General features: G+C 39.2%; 2 protein-coding genes across 2 annotated transcripts in view; both read right to left on the bottom strand.

Moving 5' to 3' along the window:
• Positions 1–17,494, bottom strand: part of LOC122022632 (rust resistance kinase Lr10-like) — a gene marked incomplete in the record, with an annotated part of 142,714 nt that overhangs the window by 41,883 nt on the left and 83,337 nt on the right.
• LOC122022635 (rust resistance kinase Lr10-like) lies at positions 12,386–14,822 on the bottom strand. Its single transcript, XM_042580675.1, has 3 exons — positions 14,045–14,822; positions 13,691–13,860; positions 12,386–13,597 (listed from the first exon to the last, which is right to left on the bottom strand). Exons 1-3 carry the CDS (start codon positions 14,746–14,748, stop codon positions 12,468–12,470), a joined length of 2,004 nt encoding a protein of 667 aa, XP_042436609.1. The 5' UTR covers positions 14,749–14,822; the 3' UTR covers positions 12,386–12,467.

Below are 17,494 nucleotides of genomic sequence, written 5' to 3'. Positions count from 1 at the left end.
AAGTTGACTGAAATGAAATTTCAGCAACTATCAGAACTCCAATCGATCACCCGATCGATTGAATTGCCTCAATCGATCGGGCGATCGATTGAGAAGTCAAATCTCGCGAGCAGAAGCTCGCTGGATCGGTCAGTGGATCAATCCAGACTGGCTGAATCGATCAGTGGATCGATTCAAGACAGTTCAATCGATTGGGACCCAACTCCAATCGATTGAAAATGCTGATTTTGGCTGGGAAAGCCTGATTTCAGCATTCCAAACCAAGTTTAGTCTAGGAAACCATTCCTAACCCCTCAAAATACATTTGTATACATAAAAAGGGTGTTTTCATGTTGAAGACAAGGATGAATTAGTTGAGGAAGACTAAATTGAAGTTTAGGTTGAGGTTTGGTTTCATTATTAAATTTGTGAACCTCAAAACTTCTAAATTTGGATTTCCTAAAGGTTTAGAGATTCCGAGTCATTGTTGGTGCAATGGCAGAAGGTACGACCATTTCTTTAGGGGGAGGTACTCTTTAAGGACATGAAAATTATTTTTCATACACCTTGGAAGGTGGTTAACCTTCTTTTAGAGAAAAGGCTCAAGGTTGGGCATTGGAATATAATGGAGAGTGGATATCTTCATTACTCAAGTGGTGTTTGCTCACAGATGAGCAATTGATGATAATGAAGTGTATGGGACCTTCATTATTATGTTGTGAGCAACGAGTGAAGTTGTAAACAATGTTGAGTAACTCTTTAGGTGAAGAGTTTGTTCTTGATGTGTGCCCAAAGATGAGGGCATGTTTGTGATGTGTGCCAATAGGGGGAGAATGCATGGTTAAGTTAGGCCTTCAGTACCTAAAGAGGGAGTTTGCTCTCTAGATAAGGAGGAGAATGAAGGGAACCATCATTCATATATATTGGCATGAAGGGAATTGAGGCTATGGGATTAGCCTAATTTCTTAACTTAACAAGAGGTATTGTCAAACATCAAAAAGGGGGAGATTGTTGGTGCAATATCCTTTAGGTCAAGGTTGACCTGGTTGACCAAGCGTGAGTCTTGGTTTGAGTTTCGATGTTTGACAATATATTGGGTGTAGATGATATGGACAATGCAGGTGCAGTTGTTCATTTGGGGAGATTGTTGATACAATTCTCGTGTGGTCAAGGTTGACCAGTTGTGATGGAGAGTCAAGTAGGTCAAGGATTGACCGGATACTTGACTGGAAAATCCTAGTGAGTGAAGCCAGGTGAAAGTCCTAACTTGGAGGTTAGGCAAAGGGAGTCCTGGTGAGTGTAGACAGGCAGAAGGAAGTCCTGGTGAGTGAAGCCAGGCAGATGAAAATCCTGGTGAGTGAAGCCAGGTGAAAGACCTAGTGAGTGAAGCTAGGCAGAAGGAAGTCCTGGTGAGTGAAGCCAGACAGATGAAAATCCTGGTGAGTGAAGCCAGGTGAAAGACCTAGTGAGTGAAGCTAGGCAGAAGGAAGTCCTGGTGAGTGAAGCCAGGCAGAAGGAAGTCCTGGTGAGTGAAGCCAGGTAAAAGACCTAGTGAGTGAAGCTAGGCAATTGGGAAAGTCCTGGTGAGTGAAGCCAGGCAAGGGAAATCCAGATGGGGCAAGGTTGACCAGACATCTGTTGGAAGTCCAAGTAGGTCAAAGGGATTGATCGGATACTTGGCAAGAGGAGAAAAGTCCAAGTGGGTAAAAGAGATTGACCAGACACTTGGTGAGAGAGTCCTAGCTGGTCAAGGGTGACCGGATGCTAGGTTTTATGTACCAACAAGTCATTGTTGACTGGATGTTGGTTTATAGGACTTTGGACTTGGTTTTGGGTGAAAACCAAGATCTGGATTGATCAGCCGATTGATCCAGCAGATACGGATTGATCAGCCGATCGATCTAGCAGATCTGAATCGATCAGCCGATCGATTGGATCATGCCCAATCGATCGACTGATCGATCGGGTTAGTCCCCATGAACAGAACCCCTCTGGATCGATCCAGAGGTCCCAATCGATCAGTGGATCGATTGGGAGCTGCTGTTTGTGCGCGATAAGCCTTGGATCGATCAGCCGATCGATCCAGGCTATTCCAGAAAGCAAAGAGGTGCTCTGGATCGATCAATTGATCGATCCAAAGCCTCCCCGATCGATTGGGAGCAATCCAATCGATCGGGATTCGACCGTTGGCGCAGGATATAGCTGTTGGCGTGCGTCTTCTTCGTAAGAACTTCACCGATTCATCTCCGATCATCACAGTGCTCCCACAGCTTCTCCACAAAGTTCAGATCGTCAGTTCTTGAAGGTTCTTGGAGGTTTTCCAAGTCAAGAGGCGGATCTACAGCTGAAGAAGAAAGCTAGGGTTAGGGTTTTATTGTAAGCTTGTGCTGTATTTTGTTTCCCTTTCCTTTTCTTCTTGTAGTGTGAACTTGTAGGGCTTCTCCGCCTTTGGTAGTTACCATAAAGGAGGGTTTTCATAGTGGAGGGTGCGTGAGTGTGTGAATCCTTGGATTAGTCACCTCTTGTGAGGTGGATACCAAGTAAAATCCATTTGTTAGTGTTGTGTATTTTGTTTCTTTGTATTTCCGCTGCACATCTTTGAAGAAACAAGCAACGTCAAACACCGAGCACGCGCCGAGCTATTCACCCCCCTCCCTCTAGCTACATATTTGGTCCCAACACACTTGATTGTCTACTTGCTGTCTTGAGAAAGACATTGATAAGGTTCTTTCCTTAAGAGCTTATAAAGGAAGCTGAGTGGATAAATTTGAGTGCAATTACGTGAGTAGAGTAGTGAGGTTCGTCTAACATTTCTTTTGTAATTTTCCTTGTCATCTTCTTTTGTTGCAAGCATAAGTGGGGAAAAATCACCTCATTCCCCTAGGCGAGATCTTAATAGGCTTCAAATGGATGCACTTACTCAACAATTTGAGAGAATGCTTCAAAGACAACTTGAAGAAATACACGAAAGGATGGGCCGACTTGAAGGAGAAAAAGTTTCCAACCATGGGGACAATTCTAATCATGAAGACTCTCATCAAAGTGACCCATTCTATGATCCACCAAGAGAAAGAAGGAGGCATGAAGAGGGAAGAAGACGTGAAAGAGGAGATAGAGACCATAGATGAGAAGATAATCTAGGAGGTGTGAAAGTCCAGATACCTTCCTTCCAAGGGAGGAATGACCCCGAAACATATCTTGAGTGGGAGTTGAAAATAGAGCAAATCTTCTCATGCCACAATTATAATGATGCAAAGAAATTAAAGGTGGCTGCCCTTGAGTTCACCGATTATGCCTTAATTTGGTGGGATCAATTGCAAAAGGAGAGAAGAAGGTATGGAGAGCATCCTATCAACACTTGGGACGAAATGAAGACTTTGATGAGAAGGAGATTTGTGTCTTCCCACTACCATAGGGAATTGCACAACAAATTGCAAAGACTCACCCAAGGGAGTAGGAGTGTGGATGATTACTACAAGGAGATGGAGGTGGCTTTGATTAGGGCCAATATTGTGGAGGATAGGGAAGCTACCATGGCTCGGTTTCTCCATGGCCTAAACTGAGATATTGGTGACATTGTGGAGTTACAACATTATGTGGAGCTTGACGACTTGGTGCATCAAGCAATGAAAATAGAGCAACAATTAAAGAGAAAGGACGTAATGAAGAAATCATCTTCTCCAAACTACTCTTCAAGTTGGAAGGACAAGCCAAAGAAGGAGAGTTCTTCTTCAAATTCTAAGGAGGCAGCAAGAACCAAAATATTTTTCATACCCGCTGCCTTATTCAAGGTAAGACATGCTCTATGATCATTGATGGTGGAAGTTGTACCAATGTGGCAAGCACTAGGTTGGTCACCAAACTCAACCTCAAGACTACACCACATGCAAGACCATATAAACTCCAATGGCTAAGTAATAGTGGTGAATTGGTAGTGAACCAGCAAGTGTTGATTAATTTCTCCATTGGCAAATATGAAGATCAAGTTCTATGTGATATTGTGCCTATGGAGGCAAGCCGCATTCTTCTTGGAAGACCTTGGCAGTTTGATAGGTGAGCTCACCATGATGGATTCTCCAACAAGTTCTCTTTTGTCCACAATTCTCGCAAAGTCACACTTGTACTGTTATCACCTAGGGAGGTTTGTGAGGATCAAATAAAAATGAGAGAGAAAATAGAAAAAGAAGAGCAAGAGCTTAAGAAAAAGAAAGAGTGTGTGAAAAAGAAAATACTTGATTTTGAGGACAAAATTCAAAAGAAAAGAGAGAATGAGGAAAAGAAATAGAGAAAAATAGAAAATTTGTTTACAAGAGGAAGTGAGGCGAAGAAAGCTTATTTGACAAGGCAGTCTATATTTCTTCTATTATCCAAGGAAACTTGCTTGGAATCTAATACTAACTCCTTGCCTAGTGATGTTATTGTTATTTTGCAGGATTTTGAGGATGTGTTTCCCATGGAAGTACCTCACGGTTTGCCTTCAATGAGGGGGATTGAATACCAAATAGACCTTATTCCTGGCGCTTCTCTGCCCAATAGGCCAGCTTATAGGAGCAACCCTCAAGAAACAAAGAAGATACAAAATCAAGTGGAGGATTTATTGTAAAAAGGATGGGTTAGAGAAAGTTTAAGTCCTTGTGTTGTACCCGTAATTTTGGTGCCTAAAAATGATGGATCATGAAGGATGTGCACTGACTGTAGAGCCATCAATAACATCACAATTCGGTATAGACATCCTATCCCTAGACTTGATGATTTGCTTGATGAATTGCATGGTGCTTGCTTCTTTTCTAAAATTTATTTGAAAAGTGGGTACTATCAAATTAGGATAAGGGTAGGGGATGAATGGAAAACAGCTTTCAAAACCAAATATGGATTGTATAAATGGTTGATAATGCCTTTTGGGTTAACTAATGCACTAAACACTTTTATGAGGCTTATGAACCATGTCTTACAAGAATTTCTTGGAAAATTTATGGTATTATACTTTGATGATATTTTGGTATATTCTAAGAGTTTTGTTGAGCATATTGCACATCTCCAATCTGTCTTGCATGTCCTTAGAAAGGAAAAACTATATGCTAACTTGGAAAAGTGTTCTTTTTGCACTAATCATGTGATTTTTTTTTGTTTTGTCATAAGTTCTAAAGGAGTGCAGCTTGATGAAGGGAAAGTTAAGGCCATTAGAGATTGGCCAACTCCTAAAATTGTGAGTGAGGTTAGGAGCTTCCATGGGTTGGCAAGTTTCTATAGGAGGTTTGTGAAGGACTTCAGCACAGTGGCAGCACCCCTAAATGAAATTGTTAAGAAAAACATCGATTTTAGATGGGGAGAGAATCAAGAAAATGCATTTCAAACACTTTAGGATAAACTCACACATGCACCCATTCTTGCTTTACCTGATTTTTCCAAATCATTTGAAATTGAATGTGATGCATCTCATGTGGGTATTGAGGCTATTTTACTCCAAGATGGTCATCCCATTACATATTTTAGTGAGAAATTAAGTGGTGTCACTCTCAACTATTCCACTTATGATATAGAATTATATGCACTTGTTAGAGCATTGCAAAACATGACATCATTATCTTTTGCCTAAAGAATTTGTCATTCATAGTGATCATGAATCTTTGAAGTATTTGAAAGGACAAGGGAAGCTCAACAAAAGGCATGCCAAATGGGTTGAATTTCTTGAACAATTTCCTTATGTGATTAAGCATAAGCAAGGAAAGGTAAATGTTGTAGCAGATGCACTTTCAAGAAGGTATAACTTGTTAGCTATACTTGAAACTAAATTGTTTGGCTTTAAACATATTAAGGAATTGTATGTACATGATAATGAGTTTTCCCAATTATATGTTGCGTGTGAAAAGAAATCACAAAATGGGTTTGTTAGGCATGATAACTACTTGTTTAAGAATAACAGACTTTGTGTGCCTAGAGGATCCACGCGTAAATTGCTAGTTAGGGAAGCACATGAGAGGGGTTTAATGAGACACTTTGGGGTTCAAAAGACCTTAGAAATGCTTCTTGAACATTTTCATTGGCCACACATGAAACATGATGTGTAGAAATTTTGTGCACGGTGCATTCTGTGTAGAAAAGCAAAATCTAAGACATTACCTCATGGACTTTACATGCCTTTGCCTATTCCTAATTTTCCTTGGACCGACTTGTCTATGGATTTTGTTTTAGGGCTACCACGTACTCAACAAGGTAAGGACTCCATTTTTGTGGTAGTTGATAGATTCTCCAAGATGACACACTTCATACCTTGCCACAAAGTAGATGATGCAACTCATGTGGCAGATTTGTTTTTCAAAGAGGTGGTAAGACTTCATGGCATGCCTAGGAGCATTGTTTCAGATCGTGACACCAAATTTTTAAGCCATTTTTGGAGGACCTTATGGAACAAGCTGGGAACAAAGCTTCTTTTCTCCACCACATGCCACCCACAAACTGACGGCCAGACTGAGGTGGTAAATAGGACACTTTCTACTCTTCTTAGAGCAATTATTAAGAAGAATATTAAGTCTTGGGAAGAATGTTTACCTCATGTTGAATTTGCTTATAATAGGGCGGTCCATTCTACTACTCAACTTTCTCCTTTTGAGATTGTTTATGGGTTCAATGCACTAACACCTCTTGATTTGGTTCCTTTACTTAACACTTCTTCTTTAGTTCACAAGGATGGCAAAACAAAAGCAGAATATGTGAAGAAGCTTCATGAGCAAGTTAAAGTTCAAATTGAGAAGAAAATGAAGTAATATGCAAATCAAGCCAATAAAGGGAGAAAAGGAGTTGTCCTTGAACCTGGTGATTGGGTGTCGGTTCATATGAGGAAGGAACAGTTTCCTACCCAAAGGAAATCAAAGCTTCAACCAAGAGGAGATGGACGATTCCAAGTGTTGGAAAGAATTAATGACAATGCTTACAAAATTGATTTGCCCGGTGAGTATGGTGTTAGTGCAACATTTAATGCGGCTAATTTGAGTCCTTTTGATGTAGGTGATGAAGACCTAAATTCGAGGATGAATTCACCTAAAGAAGGAGGGAATGATGTAAGCCAAGAAGAGGTATTGAAGGGAATTGGGGGACCCATGACAAGGTCCAAGACTAAGAGAATGAAGCAAGCTTAGGAAGGCTTAATAATGGGGCTCAAGGAAAAGGAGGATCAATGCATACAACAACTAAATGGATCACATTCCTTCAATTTGAAAGTGAAATTGGACCAACATGAGGATCATTTCCATATGCATTTTTCAGGGGGGTTTTCTAAAGTGACTTTTGATGTCTTTTGTGGGGTTTTAATGCATTTTTTAGAGTTCCTAAGCTGGTAAAATAAATATCATGTATGCATGGTTGCATTAAGCTAGTATTAAGGATTAGTGGTTGCATTAGTGGATAATAAATATCATGCATGCAAGCATGATATTTATTGCATAATTAGTGCATAGTGGATCTTAGGAGATATTAAATAGGAGAACTCTTGTATGGCAAATCAAGTAAGTTTGAATGAAAATTTGAGTTTCTCTTTCGTGAGAGCTTCCTTCTAGTTCTTAGGCAAAGAACTAATTCTGATCTTATCAAGGCAACTTGTGGCGATCAAACCCCATGACTTATCACTCACCTTCTCATCTTGCTTGAGTTTGGCGTCAATACCCTTCCCCAAGCTGAATTTCAAGGTGATCCATTTACAAGGTTCTTTATCATTGCTCGAGAAGGCCGAAAGATGGGTTCAGGTGAACACTATTCTAGATGGCCGAAATCACCCAAGCGAGTAGAACCGGAGCGGAAGACCCAAACAAATGTGAGCGAAACTGGAGTGGAAGACCAGGACTGAAATGTTGACTTTTCGGTCTGGGCGCTCGGGCCTTGTTTCGGTATCGTCGTTAATGCGGGTTCAACAAGGTCTGAGCACCCGGAACTGGTCTAGGCACCCGGACCATAAAAACTATCCAAACGTGACGTGATGCGTCCTATTGTGATGGGGATAAAAGTTTATCCCCCTCCAGACGCCCCGACATTCCAGGCACATTGACTAGGGCTATAAATACAACCCTTGTCCTAGAAGGTCGGAACAACACTTGTAATTAATTTCTCTTTAGTTTTGTTCTGTAATTGAGTGCTTCAACTACTATAAGAAACTTCTCTGCCTAAAGGAAATTATTTAGTGAGCTTCAACTTCCTTGAATTAACAATCCCCTGATTGCAAACCAAGTAACCCTTTTGTACCTCTTCTTTTTCAGTCTCTTATTTTTTTGTATACAAGTGTTAGACTAATAAAGCTGTAAAATTTGAGAATAGATTTCGCCAAGGGACCAACACACTGTTGGGGCTCAGTGACTTTTGCCCGCTCAGCTTCCACATGCTAGATCGCATGGGCTCGGGGCTCCGGATGTTGATAGATTGCACCCACTCAAGGCCCTTTTGGCGGTTGATGGGTGTGGGTTGTTTGGCATTCTGGGATAGATGTCGGCTCAGGGATCACTTCTTTTTTTCGAGCTGACTTGGCCTCTTTGACATTGATGTACTTCATGGCCCTTCTGAGTAGGTGGTCAAAGTCTCTCACAGACTTCCTGATGAGTGAGCGAAAGAAATCATTATCTGTAAGTCCTTGGGAAAAGACGCTTACCAAGGTTTCCTGAATGGCTAATAGGGCGTCCATGGTCACTTGATTAAATCTTTTAATGTAGGCTCGCAATGCTTCCTTAGGCCTTTTCTTAATCACAAACAGGTTCACATTCGTTTTCTGATAACGACAGCTGCTAGCAAAATGCTGGAGAAAAGTCATTTGGAAGTCTTTGAAGTTGCAAATGGAGCCGATCGACAATCATTTGAACCACCTTTGTGCCGATTTGGAGAGCGTGGTGAGAAATACTCAGCACTTGACTTTGTCGGTATACTGGTGGAGCATGGCCATGTTGTCAAATTTAATAAGATAGTCCTCGAGATCAATTGACCTTGTATACTCTCCAATCGTCAAAGGTCTATAGTGAGGTGACAACTGATCGTCGAGGATTTCTTGACAGAACTGTTTGTTGATTCACTCGGGAGAGTCGTCGAGTCGGGATGCTTTGCCTTTCCGCATATCCCAGAGGGGCACGTTCTCAAAAGATGATCCTTCCGTCCACTGGGTTCATCCTTGCTCTTTAGACGCCCCTGTGGTAAGGGATCGACTCATTCAGTGCTCGCTGGTGGTTCACCTTACGACCCATAGGGTCTTCCACTTGGGTTCTTTGGTCAGCTCGCTAGCCTATCACCAATACAGCCAAGTCGTTTGGTGCTTAGCAGTCAATTGCAGTCTCCTATTGTTGCTGCACCATCGTTGTAGCTCGGGCATTGATATCTCCAGCTCTTCTTTGATTAGCATCACGATGGTGAGTCATCCAATGTCTTCCATCTTCATGTTCTAGATCAGGCGAAGTTCTCATAGACGGTTCCAAATATGATCTTGTCCGAAAGTTGAGAAAATGGTAGGATGGGAACATGGCTATGTGGTTGACTGGGTGAAGACTCCGCACTATCCTGCAAAAACAAGAGTGTTAGTGCGGAGCTGAGAAGGGGTCTCTGGTATTGGCCCTCTGACACTCAAGTCAGTCCGCGGTTTAGTGGAGAAAAATAGTAGAAAAATGAACAGTGGCCTAGAGCATATAGAATAATAAAGTATCGCATACCTCTGCCTATAGATGAAGACCCCTTTTTATAGTGTCACTATAGCTTCTGTGTATGCATCCCAAAGCATATGTATGTTTTCCAAAGCATCCTAGGAAAAGATTAATCAAAAAATATCTTTGACATCTTTCCTTAAATGAGCACGCAAATCTCTATTGGATATTCTTTGTTATCGGTGGCATAAACTTCCAAAAGAGTACAGTGATATGTATCTGTGGGTCCTACTATACGCCAACCGGGTTCTACATGGCCGAGAGGCAACCAGCTTTGTTGTACTGAACAAAGCTCTCGGTTTGTCCTTCACTCGGCTTTCCTGTTGTCAGAGGGTTGCCTTTTTTATCGACTGGACATGTTGTCTGATCGGCCGGGACGATGGGTTGGGAAATTTAGTATTTATCTCTTAACCCTAGCCGTAAGTTTTCGAATGATGGTTGTTCGGACGGTCACATCCGACCGGCCTTGAAGGCTCGTTTGGCCAACCTCACATGATCTGTAGTCCTGTGCCTTTGATCGTTTTAACCTCCACGTTAGCTGACCTTCCCCATCTTGACTCATTCTTGGGGAGTCTATCTCTATCGTCGTATCATAATGAATATTTTTAATTATGAAATTTATTAAAATAATTCTTCGTAATAAGATGAAGAAATATTTTTTAACCGATTCTATGGTTATCTATGTTGACAGAAAATTAGTTGGAAAAATTGATAACGAGATAATAGTTAATGAGTTAGAAATTAGTTTAAAAATTGGATAACGAAATAATAATTCTGAGTTTGATTGTAATCATTAGTTCAATAAAATTTTATTCGAATAGCGCAATTTCAATAGTATCTATGTTTAATAATTTTAAATGTATTAAATAATAAATACCTTTGTTATATATTTTGAGAAAATTAATATTCACGTAAATTTTAATTTTGTTTATATTTTTAAATTAATTAATTAATTTATGATATTAATTATAATATCAGCCGAGTTGCCACATAGGTCAATTTGTGATGGGGTGATCGGCTCATGATGGACCAATCATTTGATAGGGCGGAGTAGGTTGATCAATCATTTTGGCGGATTGAGAAATCTCCAACACAACTCAATCCAAAACAGTTTATGGATTAGGTGGGTCAACCCATGAACACATCAAAAATATAAAAAAAAAAAAAAAAAATTCATATCTTTAACATTTTACTTGGAAAATAAAATATTTTCAATTGTATCCAGAAATATGTAATTTAAATATAAATGAAAATAATCGAGTACTTATTAAAAAGTACTATTTTATTTAAAAATTATAGTAAAAAAATAATAAATTAATATAAAACTTGATTTATATGTATTTCTCAATCAACAAATCAACTCAATCTCATGGCGAGCCAACCCATGCGAATTGTGAGCCTAGGTGGGTCAGGGTATGATGGACTTAATTTGATAAAATTTTAATCTAACGTATTTAAATTGTTAGGTAAAACACATCAACCTGACATATCCAACCTAAATTAATGGCTTTTATCAGTATTAGATAATTTTAAATTCTTTCTCTATCTCAACTCCTCTTGTAATTATAGAAACGGTCTAATGACTAGCATATAAAGTGATATCATCATGAGGTCTGGAATTCAAATCTTGGTAAAATTGAGGTAAAATTTTCTTTATGTGCTAGTCATTATTTCAAAGATTAGTAATCATTCATGATTTATCTCTTTTATATTGATTTTGAGATAAATTGACAAGGATATTAAGAACGAACGTATTCATTTTTTTTATCATCATGAGATAAAATCTCCTATAAGTTATCTTCCTTTTATACAATAAGTGTCACCGCGGAGACCGTCCAGATGCTGTTGTTGACAGATGCCTTCTTCATATATCTCAAGGAAATCTACAACAATTGGAAATTGATCTGCAGGCTATCACGTTTCATTGTCAGTCAACGTTGTCTTGTAGTTGGCAACGACTTTAGTCAACGTTGATTGCGTGTCGTGCCAGGCACTTCAAGCAAGAAAGTAAGGAAGAAAGAGAATTTGGGATACCATTCATTAATTTTGTTTTCATGTTTTTTTTTTTTAATTATCAATCTTGTTGAAGAACCCTAACACTTGTGATTGAGTTAACTGCAAATGCATGACTTCTTTTGACTGAGGAATCAACTATCAATTTGGACTATAATGGTTTAGAAGTCGAGCATTATGCTCCAAGCATAACTTTGTGTGATATGGCTACTAGCTCACAAACGTTTGCATATTAAGGATAGACTTCCTTATGTGTCATGTAAGACACGCCCTCTATGTCAAGGAAATAATGGGACTCAAAAACGCCCCTTCTTCAATTGCTCAGTTAGTAGGATCGGAAAGGATATGGACACTGTGAGATGGATGTTACGAGTCTTCAAAATTAAGCGAGATTACAGACTCGGAGTGTATTGCAAAAAATAAAATCTTTTACCATGTTGTGTAATGAAATATCTCATTGGAAATCTAAGAATCATTATAATTTTGATAGAGGTGTTGAATCTTGACAAGATATTCATAGAGATTCAAATGCATGTGTTTAGATATTTGAACTCCTAGATTGTACATTTTACTAAGTTCTTAACATAATTTACTTATAAAAAAAGTGATGGATAGTATACTAGTGGCTCTTCTTCATTTGAAGTGTCATCAATTTTAGAAAATCTTTAGATTCATAAATACATTCCATTCATCAATACATGGTTACCCTTCCTACTTCTAACTCATCCTATAAGCAATAAATCTAAGAATTCACAATACATCAATACCTAGAAATAACAATAATAACATATCCATACAATGACTAGTTGCTCACTCTGAAACCACAGATGATAACTCAATAGAAATTGAATCAAAGCTATGTTTTGTTAGTATTGAAGATGGATCCGTAGATGAATTCCTTGATGAAAGGAAGGGCTTAGGTGGAATTGGAAGGCAATCAACATCATCAACTTCTAACATCTCAATCACTCTAGACATAGTTGGCCTATCAGAAGGCCTCAATTGAATACACCACAATCCAACTATTGCCAATTTCTTCTCCAAGTCTTGTATCTCAAACTTGTTGACAACTTCAACCTCATCTGGTTGAGTCAACTTATCGTATATCCATGATGGATAGTAAACTCGACTTGAATTCCCTGCGTGAGGATCCACATTTCTTCGCCTTCCTGCCATTTCCATTAGTAGCATTCCGAAACTATAAACATCTGATTTGAAAGAGATTTTTCCAAAGCTTCTAGATATCAACTCCGGAGCAATATAGCCTATTGTTCCCCTTGCAGCACTAACTGATACTAGAGCATTGGTTTTTGGATATAATTTTGCAAGTCCAAAGTCAGAGATCTTCGGAGTGAAATTATGATCTATAAGTATATTATGAGGCTTGATGTCAAAGTGTAGAATCTGCATATCACATCCTTGATGTAAGTAATCGATGCCCCGTGCAATACCAATTGCTATTTGAATGAGTTTTTCTGAGGTGAAAAAGTGACCATTAGTTCCATTGGGAGCAAAAATGTACTTGTCAAGTGAGCCATTAGGCATATACTCATAAATCAAAGCTCTCTTTGATCCGTCTGAGCAATATCCAACTAACCGCACGACATTCACATGATGAATCCTACCTAATGTAGAAACTTCATTGATGAAGTCATCGCCATTGCATTTGGAGTTGCTTAACATCTTAACTGCAACAAAACGATCCCCTAGAAGTTCCCCTTTGAAGACTGAGCCGAAGCCACCTTGGCCGAGCTTCTCTCTAAAATGCCTTGTGATTGCTATGAGTTCAGAGTAGGCGTATCTTGTTGGCATCAGTGTTTGCTGGCGCCGAAGAAACTTCTCTATAAGGTCAACTGTGACTCCCCTGTTCCATAGTTTGTAACCAAGCAAGAACCAAACTATCATGGGCGCTATGACTAATCGGCCCAGTATCAAGAAAACTGCATAAAGAAAAGAAAAACAAGTGTAACTTTCAAATACAAGGATCGGATCGGATTGGAGGGAGGATTAACAAGAAGAACATCAATGTGTACCTGCTAAGAGCTGCACAATCTGGATGAATACCACCACTGCAATTGTGATTTGAGTAATGAAAGCCCTTTGGTAGTGGTCTCCTATGCAAAATGCAAAATGTATCTCACTATAGGGGAGGAAGTAAACTTGGGAGAGCATGTGCTTGCCTCTTAGTAGATCAAAGAACAAGCTGCATGAGATCAGTTTAATAAAGCAGTCAGATAGCTGCATGTAATTTGAAACTTATATTTTTGCACATCATCTAGTCAGTAAAGGGGAAAAACAACCAAAAAGAGAAAAGCAAAGTGTGAACGAATGGCTTTATCAGTCATTGGGTGATTAGCAACTCGGAAAGAACGGCATGACAAGGTTACCTTTTGGATTCAATCGCACATTGGCGGATTATTCTTTTCCAATCATTCGACGCTTCATAGAATCGCAAATCAAATCCCTTATGTAGAATGCGGAATGCATCCCTCGTTGAGGATTCGGCATCTATCGCTGGAATCATCGACAGAAAATGACATGATGGATAAAGGTATGACAATCTATTCCCGCCATCGGCAACGAAGACGTAGACAAAAGTGTTGTTGTTGCTCAAGCAAGGAACAGGTCGATACGAAGCCAGGCCCTCGTTTCTTCTCGTGCAGTTCATGAAACTTGCCCAAACATTTCCCGCGGGAGAAAATACGCCGAAGCTGGAATAATCATCGGAAGGCGTCAAAGATTGGGAAGGGAGGCCACAGCTTCCACCTGCAAAGTTCGGATCCACCAACCGGATCCAGCGGCTTTCGTACCATAGCTGAGTGATCAAGTAGTGGGTGGAGCCGATAGAGATGGTGGACTTGTTGCCGTCGCAGGTGAGCTCGTACCTCCGATCCCCGCACCGAGGCGGATCAGTTGTTCGACGAAATGGGTGGCTGATGTTGTGGAACAGACCGCAAGAGAAGGGAGGACAAACTTCTAGGCTCCGCTGCTGCTGCCCCGTGGTTGTGACAGCAGCGAGGGAGAGGAGGAGGAGTAGCGGCAGAAGTAGAGTGGAGAAGCTGCGCCATGATGCTTTGAAGGCCATGGCCATGGAAAGGGGCTCTTCTAGACAATGGATAGGTATCTTGTTGGAGCAAAGATAGTAATCTTGTTGATCTATCTCTAAGGGAGAAAACAATAATTGGAAATTGATTTGACGCGCGATGTTGAGTTTGTCAACGTTGGCGGTGAGGGAGAACAAAATTTTAAGGAGTACATGTACTCACCTCCCTATTTAGTATTATCGTCCCATGGTAAAATAAAATACAACCGATAAATTATAATATATGTTATCTTAACCTAATCATCTTGTTTTGATGTTATCCAAAAATCATAGAGATGATAAATTGAAGATACAATTATTATGTTGATTAGGAGTAGATTCTGTTTTATTTTATAATAAAAAAATATCAATGCTGAGTCTGGAGTAAATAGAGCAACAATAAACACAGGAGTAAATAGTAAATAGTGCGTATCTCTATCGGTGTATGGACCCCCCCTTTATATAGTGTCATGGTGGGCAACGTGCATACTTCTCAAGACATAGGCACGTTCTCCAATTAGTCGTGGGCACGTTCTCCCATTTGTCCTATTAAAAGATCTATCAAGAAAATATTTCTGACATCATACCTTAACAGAACATTCATATCCCTGACAAGATAGTAGAAACTTCCGTCATATGATTCGCCTGTTGATCATGTTTTATGTCAACGGTACTATCTCCCAAAAGGATATTCAGTGATCCATCTGTTTAGCCAAGCGGAATAGCCGCTCGCCTAAGTATTCCTCCGCTCGGCCGGACTCGGTTGCTCTTCCACGCGATGACAAGTCTCGATAGTTTGTTCCCACCCGGCCGAACTAACACTCCAGTCATACGCACGCGGTGACGAGTCTAGAATGATCGTCCTTTCATAGTGATTGACGCCATCCAAATTTCTAAAAAACTGTGTAAATCGTCAATCATTATGGCCGAGCACACGGACATTGTTGGGATGTATACTATAAGCCTAGTTTTTGTATGAACATCTATTTTGAAATGAGAATCACTTTGGTCAAATATTTATATTTTATATTTCTATATATGTCAATGCAGTTGTCCATTTAATTTATATTGTAGATAACATGGTGTGTGGTGCCACACAGAAGATCATGTTATCGGTTCTTTATAAATTATAAATAGTAGCTCCCAACCAAGATAGATTGGGGCAAACCATTGGAATGGTTGTAGTGTAATTTGGTATTAGTCTATCTTGGCTATAAAATTACACTAATATACTATGTGTGTATTGAGCAGGAGCGTTTGAGATTGTTCGATTTATACTGACTGCATAAAAGAACAGAACCTCTGTTATTATGGATGTGCGTCCTCTTAATTCCTATATAATAACAACCACGTATACTTAGTATTTATTTCTTTAACTTATCAATGGATGAGATTTATTCGTTAAATCAATAGACCCGATGAGTTGGGAGATAGTATTATTTGTATGGTGTGTTGCTGATTATAGAAGGAAACTGTGTCCTAATTATTTAGGCTGATGATGTCCCCTTGAGGAGCTCATAAGGATTATCATGTAAACTCTGCAGGTGGACTTAGTCCGGCATGATAATAAAGTTGAGTGGTACTACTCTTAGAATTAGATGTTACTTAATTGAGTTGTCAGTAACTTATTTAATTAACAGACATACAATATCTTAAACACAGGGAGTTTAACGCACTCATGATAAGAAGGAGCCCATATTGTAATATGGGATTGGTGTGGTAGTTCAATAATAACTCTTTAGTGGTATCGGTTATTATTGATAGACTTGGGTTGGGTGTTCGGACTGAACACAGGAAGTCCAAGCCCATCAGGAGGCATAAACCAATTCCTCCTTTAGGTCCCTGTTGTAACCTCTATATAAAGTCTCGCATCCACCCATCTTTAACTTGACTTGGTTTAACTTGGATTAGTTTAACTTGGTTTGGTTTAACTTGGTTATAGAAAGGGAGATTTTTTTCTAAACAAAATTCTGTTATTTTTCTTTCTTTGTAACTAACAACAATCCTATAAAAAGGTGTAGGTGGTGGCTCCTAAAACCTAATTTTCTCTCTTCTCCTCCTTGTGGTCGGTGCCCCTCCCTTTCCTCCTCACCTAGGGTCGGTGCCCCTCCCCTCCTCTTGCTAAGAGCCGGCGACCCCTCTCCTTGCTAGGGCCGGCGACCCCCTCCTTGCTAAGGTCGGCATCCCCCTCTTCTACTCCTTGGTGGGCGGCGAATTTGGATAAATAATTTACGAAAAATTAAATAATGATCAAAAAATTTTGAAAATATTTTGTTGGGCAGATAATATTATAAGTTTTTTACTAAAAATAAATTTTGTAAAAATAATTATTCAAAATATTTTTAAATTTAAAAAATATAATATTTGAAGAACAAATCATAAATACAACGGTAAAAAAAAATTTGAAAATTTTTCTACAAATAGGAAATTAAATCCTATTTTTTGAAAAAAAAAATTAATACCTAATTATTTTTTGACAGAAATTATACGAAGAAATTTATTTTATCACATTAGGCAAACAAATTAGAAATATACACATTGTAAACTAGGCTTGTTTTCGGAACCCAATATAAGTTACTTCTTACTGAATTGATCAAGTATTTCCTAGGAATATATATTTTTGTTACTTTTCTGATTTATCCCTTGTGAAATATATAATACTAATTTAATCCTTGAGAATATCTGATATTTGAGCATGCAGAATTTTTTTAAATTTTTTATTTATTCCTTTTAATTAGCATTTTTAATTTTTCAA

Source organism: Zingiber officinale, chromosome 9B (genome assembly GCF_018446385.1).
Source record: "Zingiber officinale cultivar Zhangliang chromosome 9B, Zo_v1.1, whole genome shotgun sequence".
NCBI lineage: Eukaryota > Viridiplantae > Streptophyta > Magnoliopsida > Zingiberales > Zingiberaceae > Zingiber > Zingiber officinale.
Note: the sequence above shows the minus strand (reverse complement) of the source record. Positions and strands in the feature narration are given on the sequence as shown.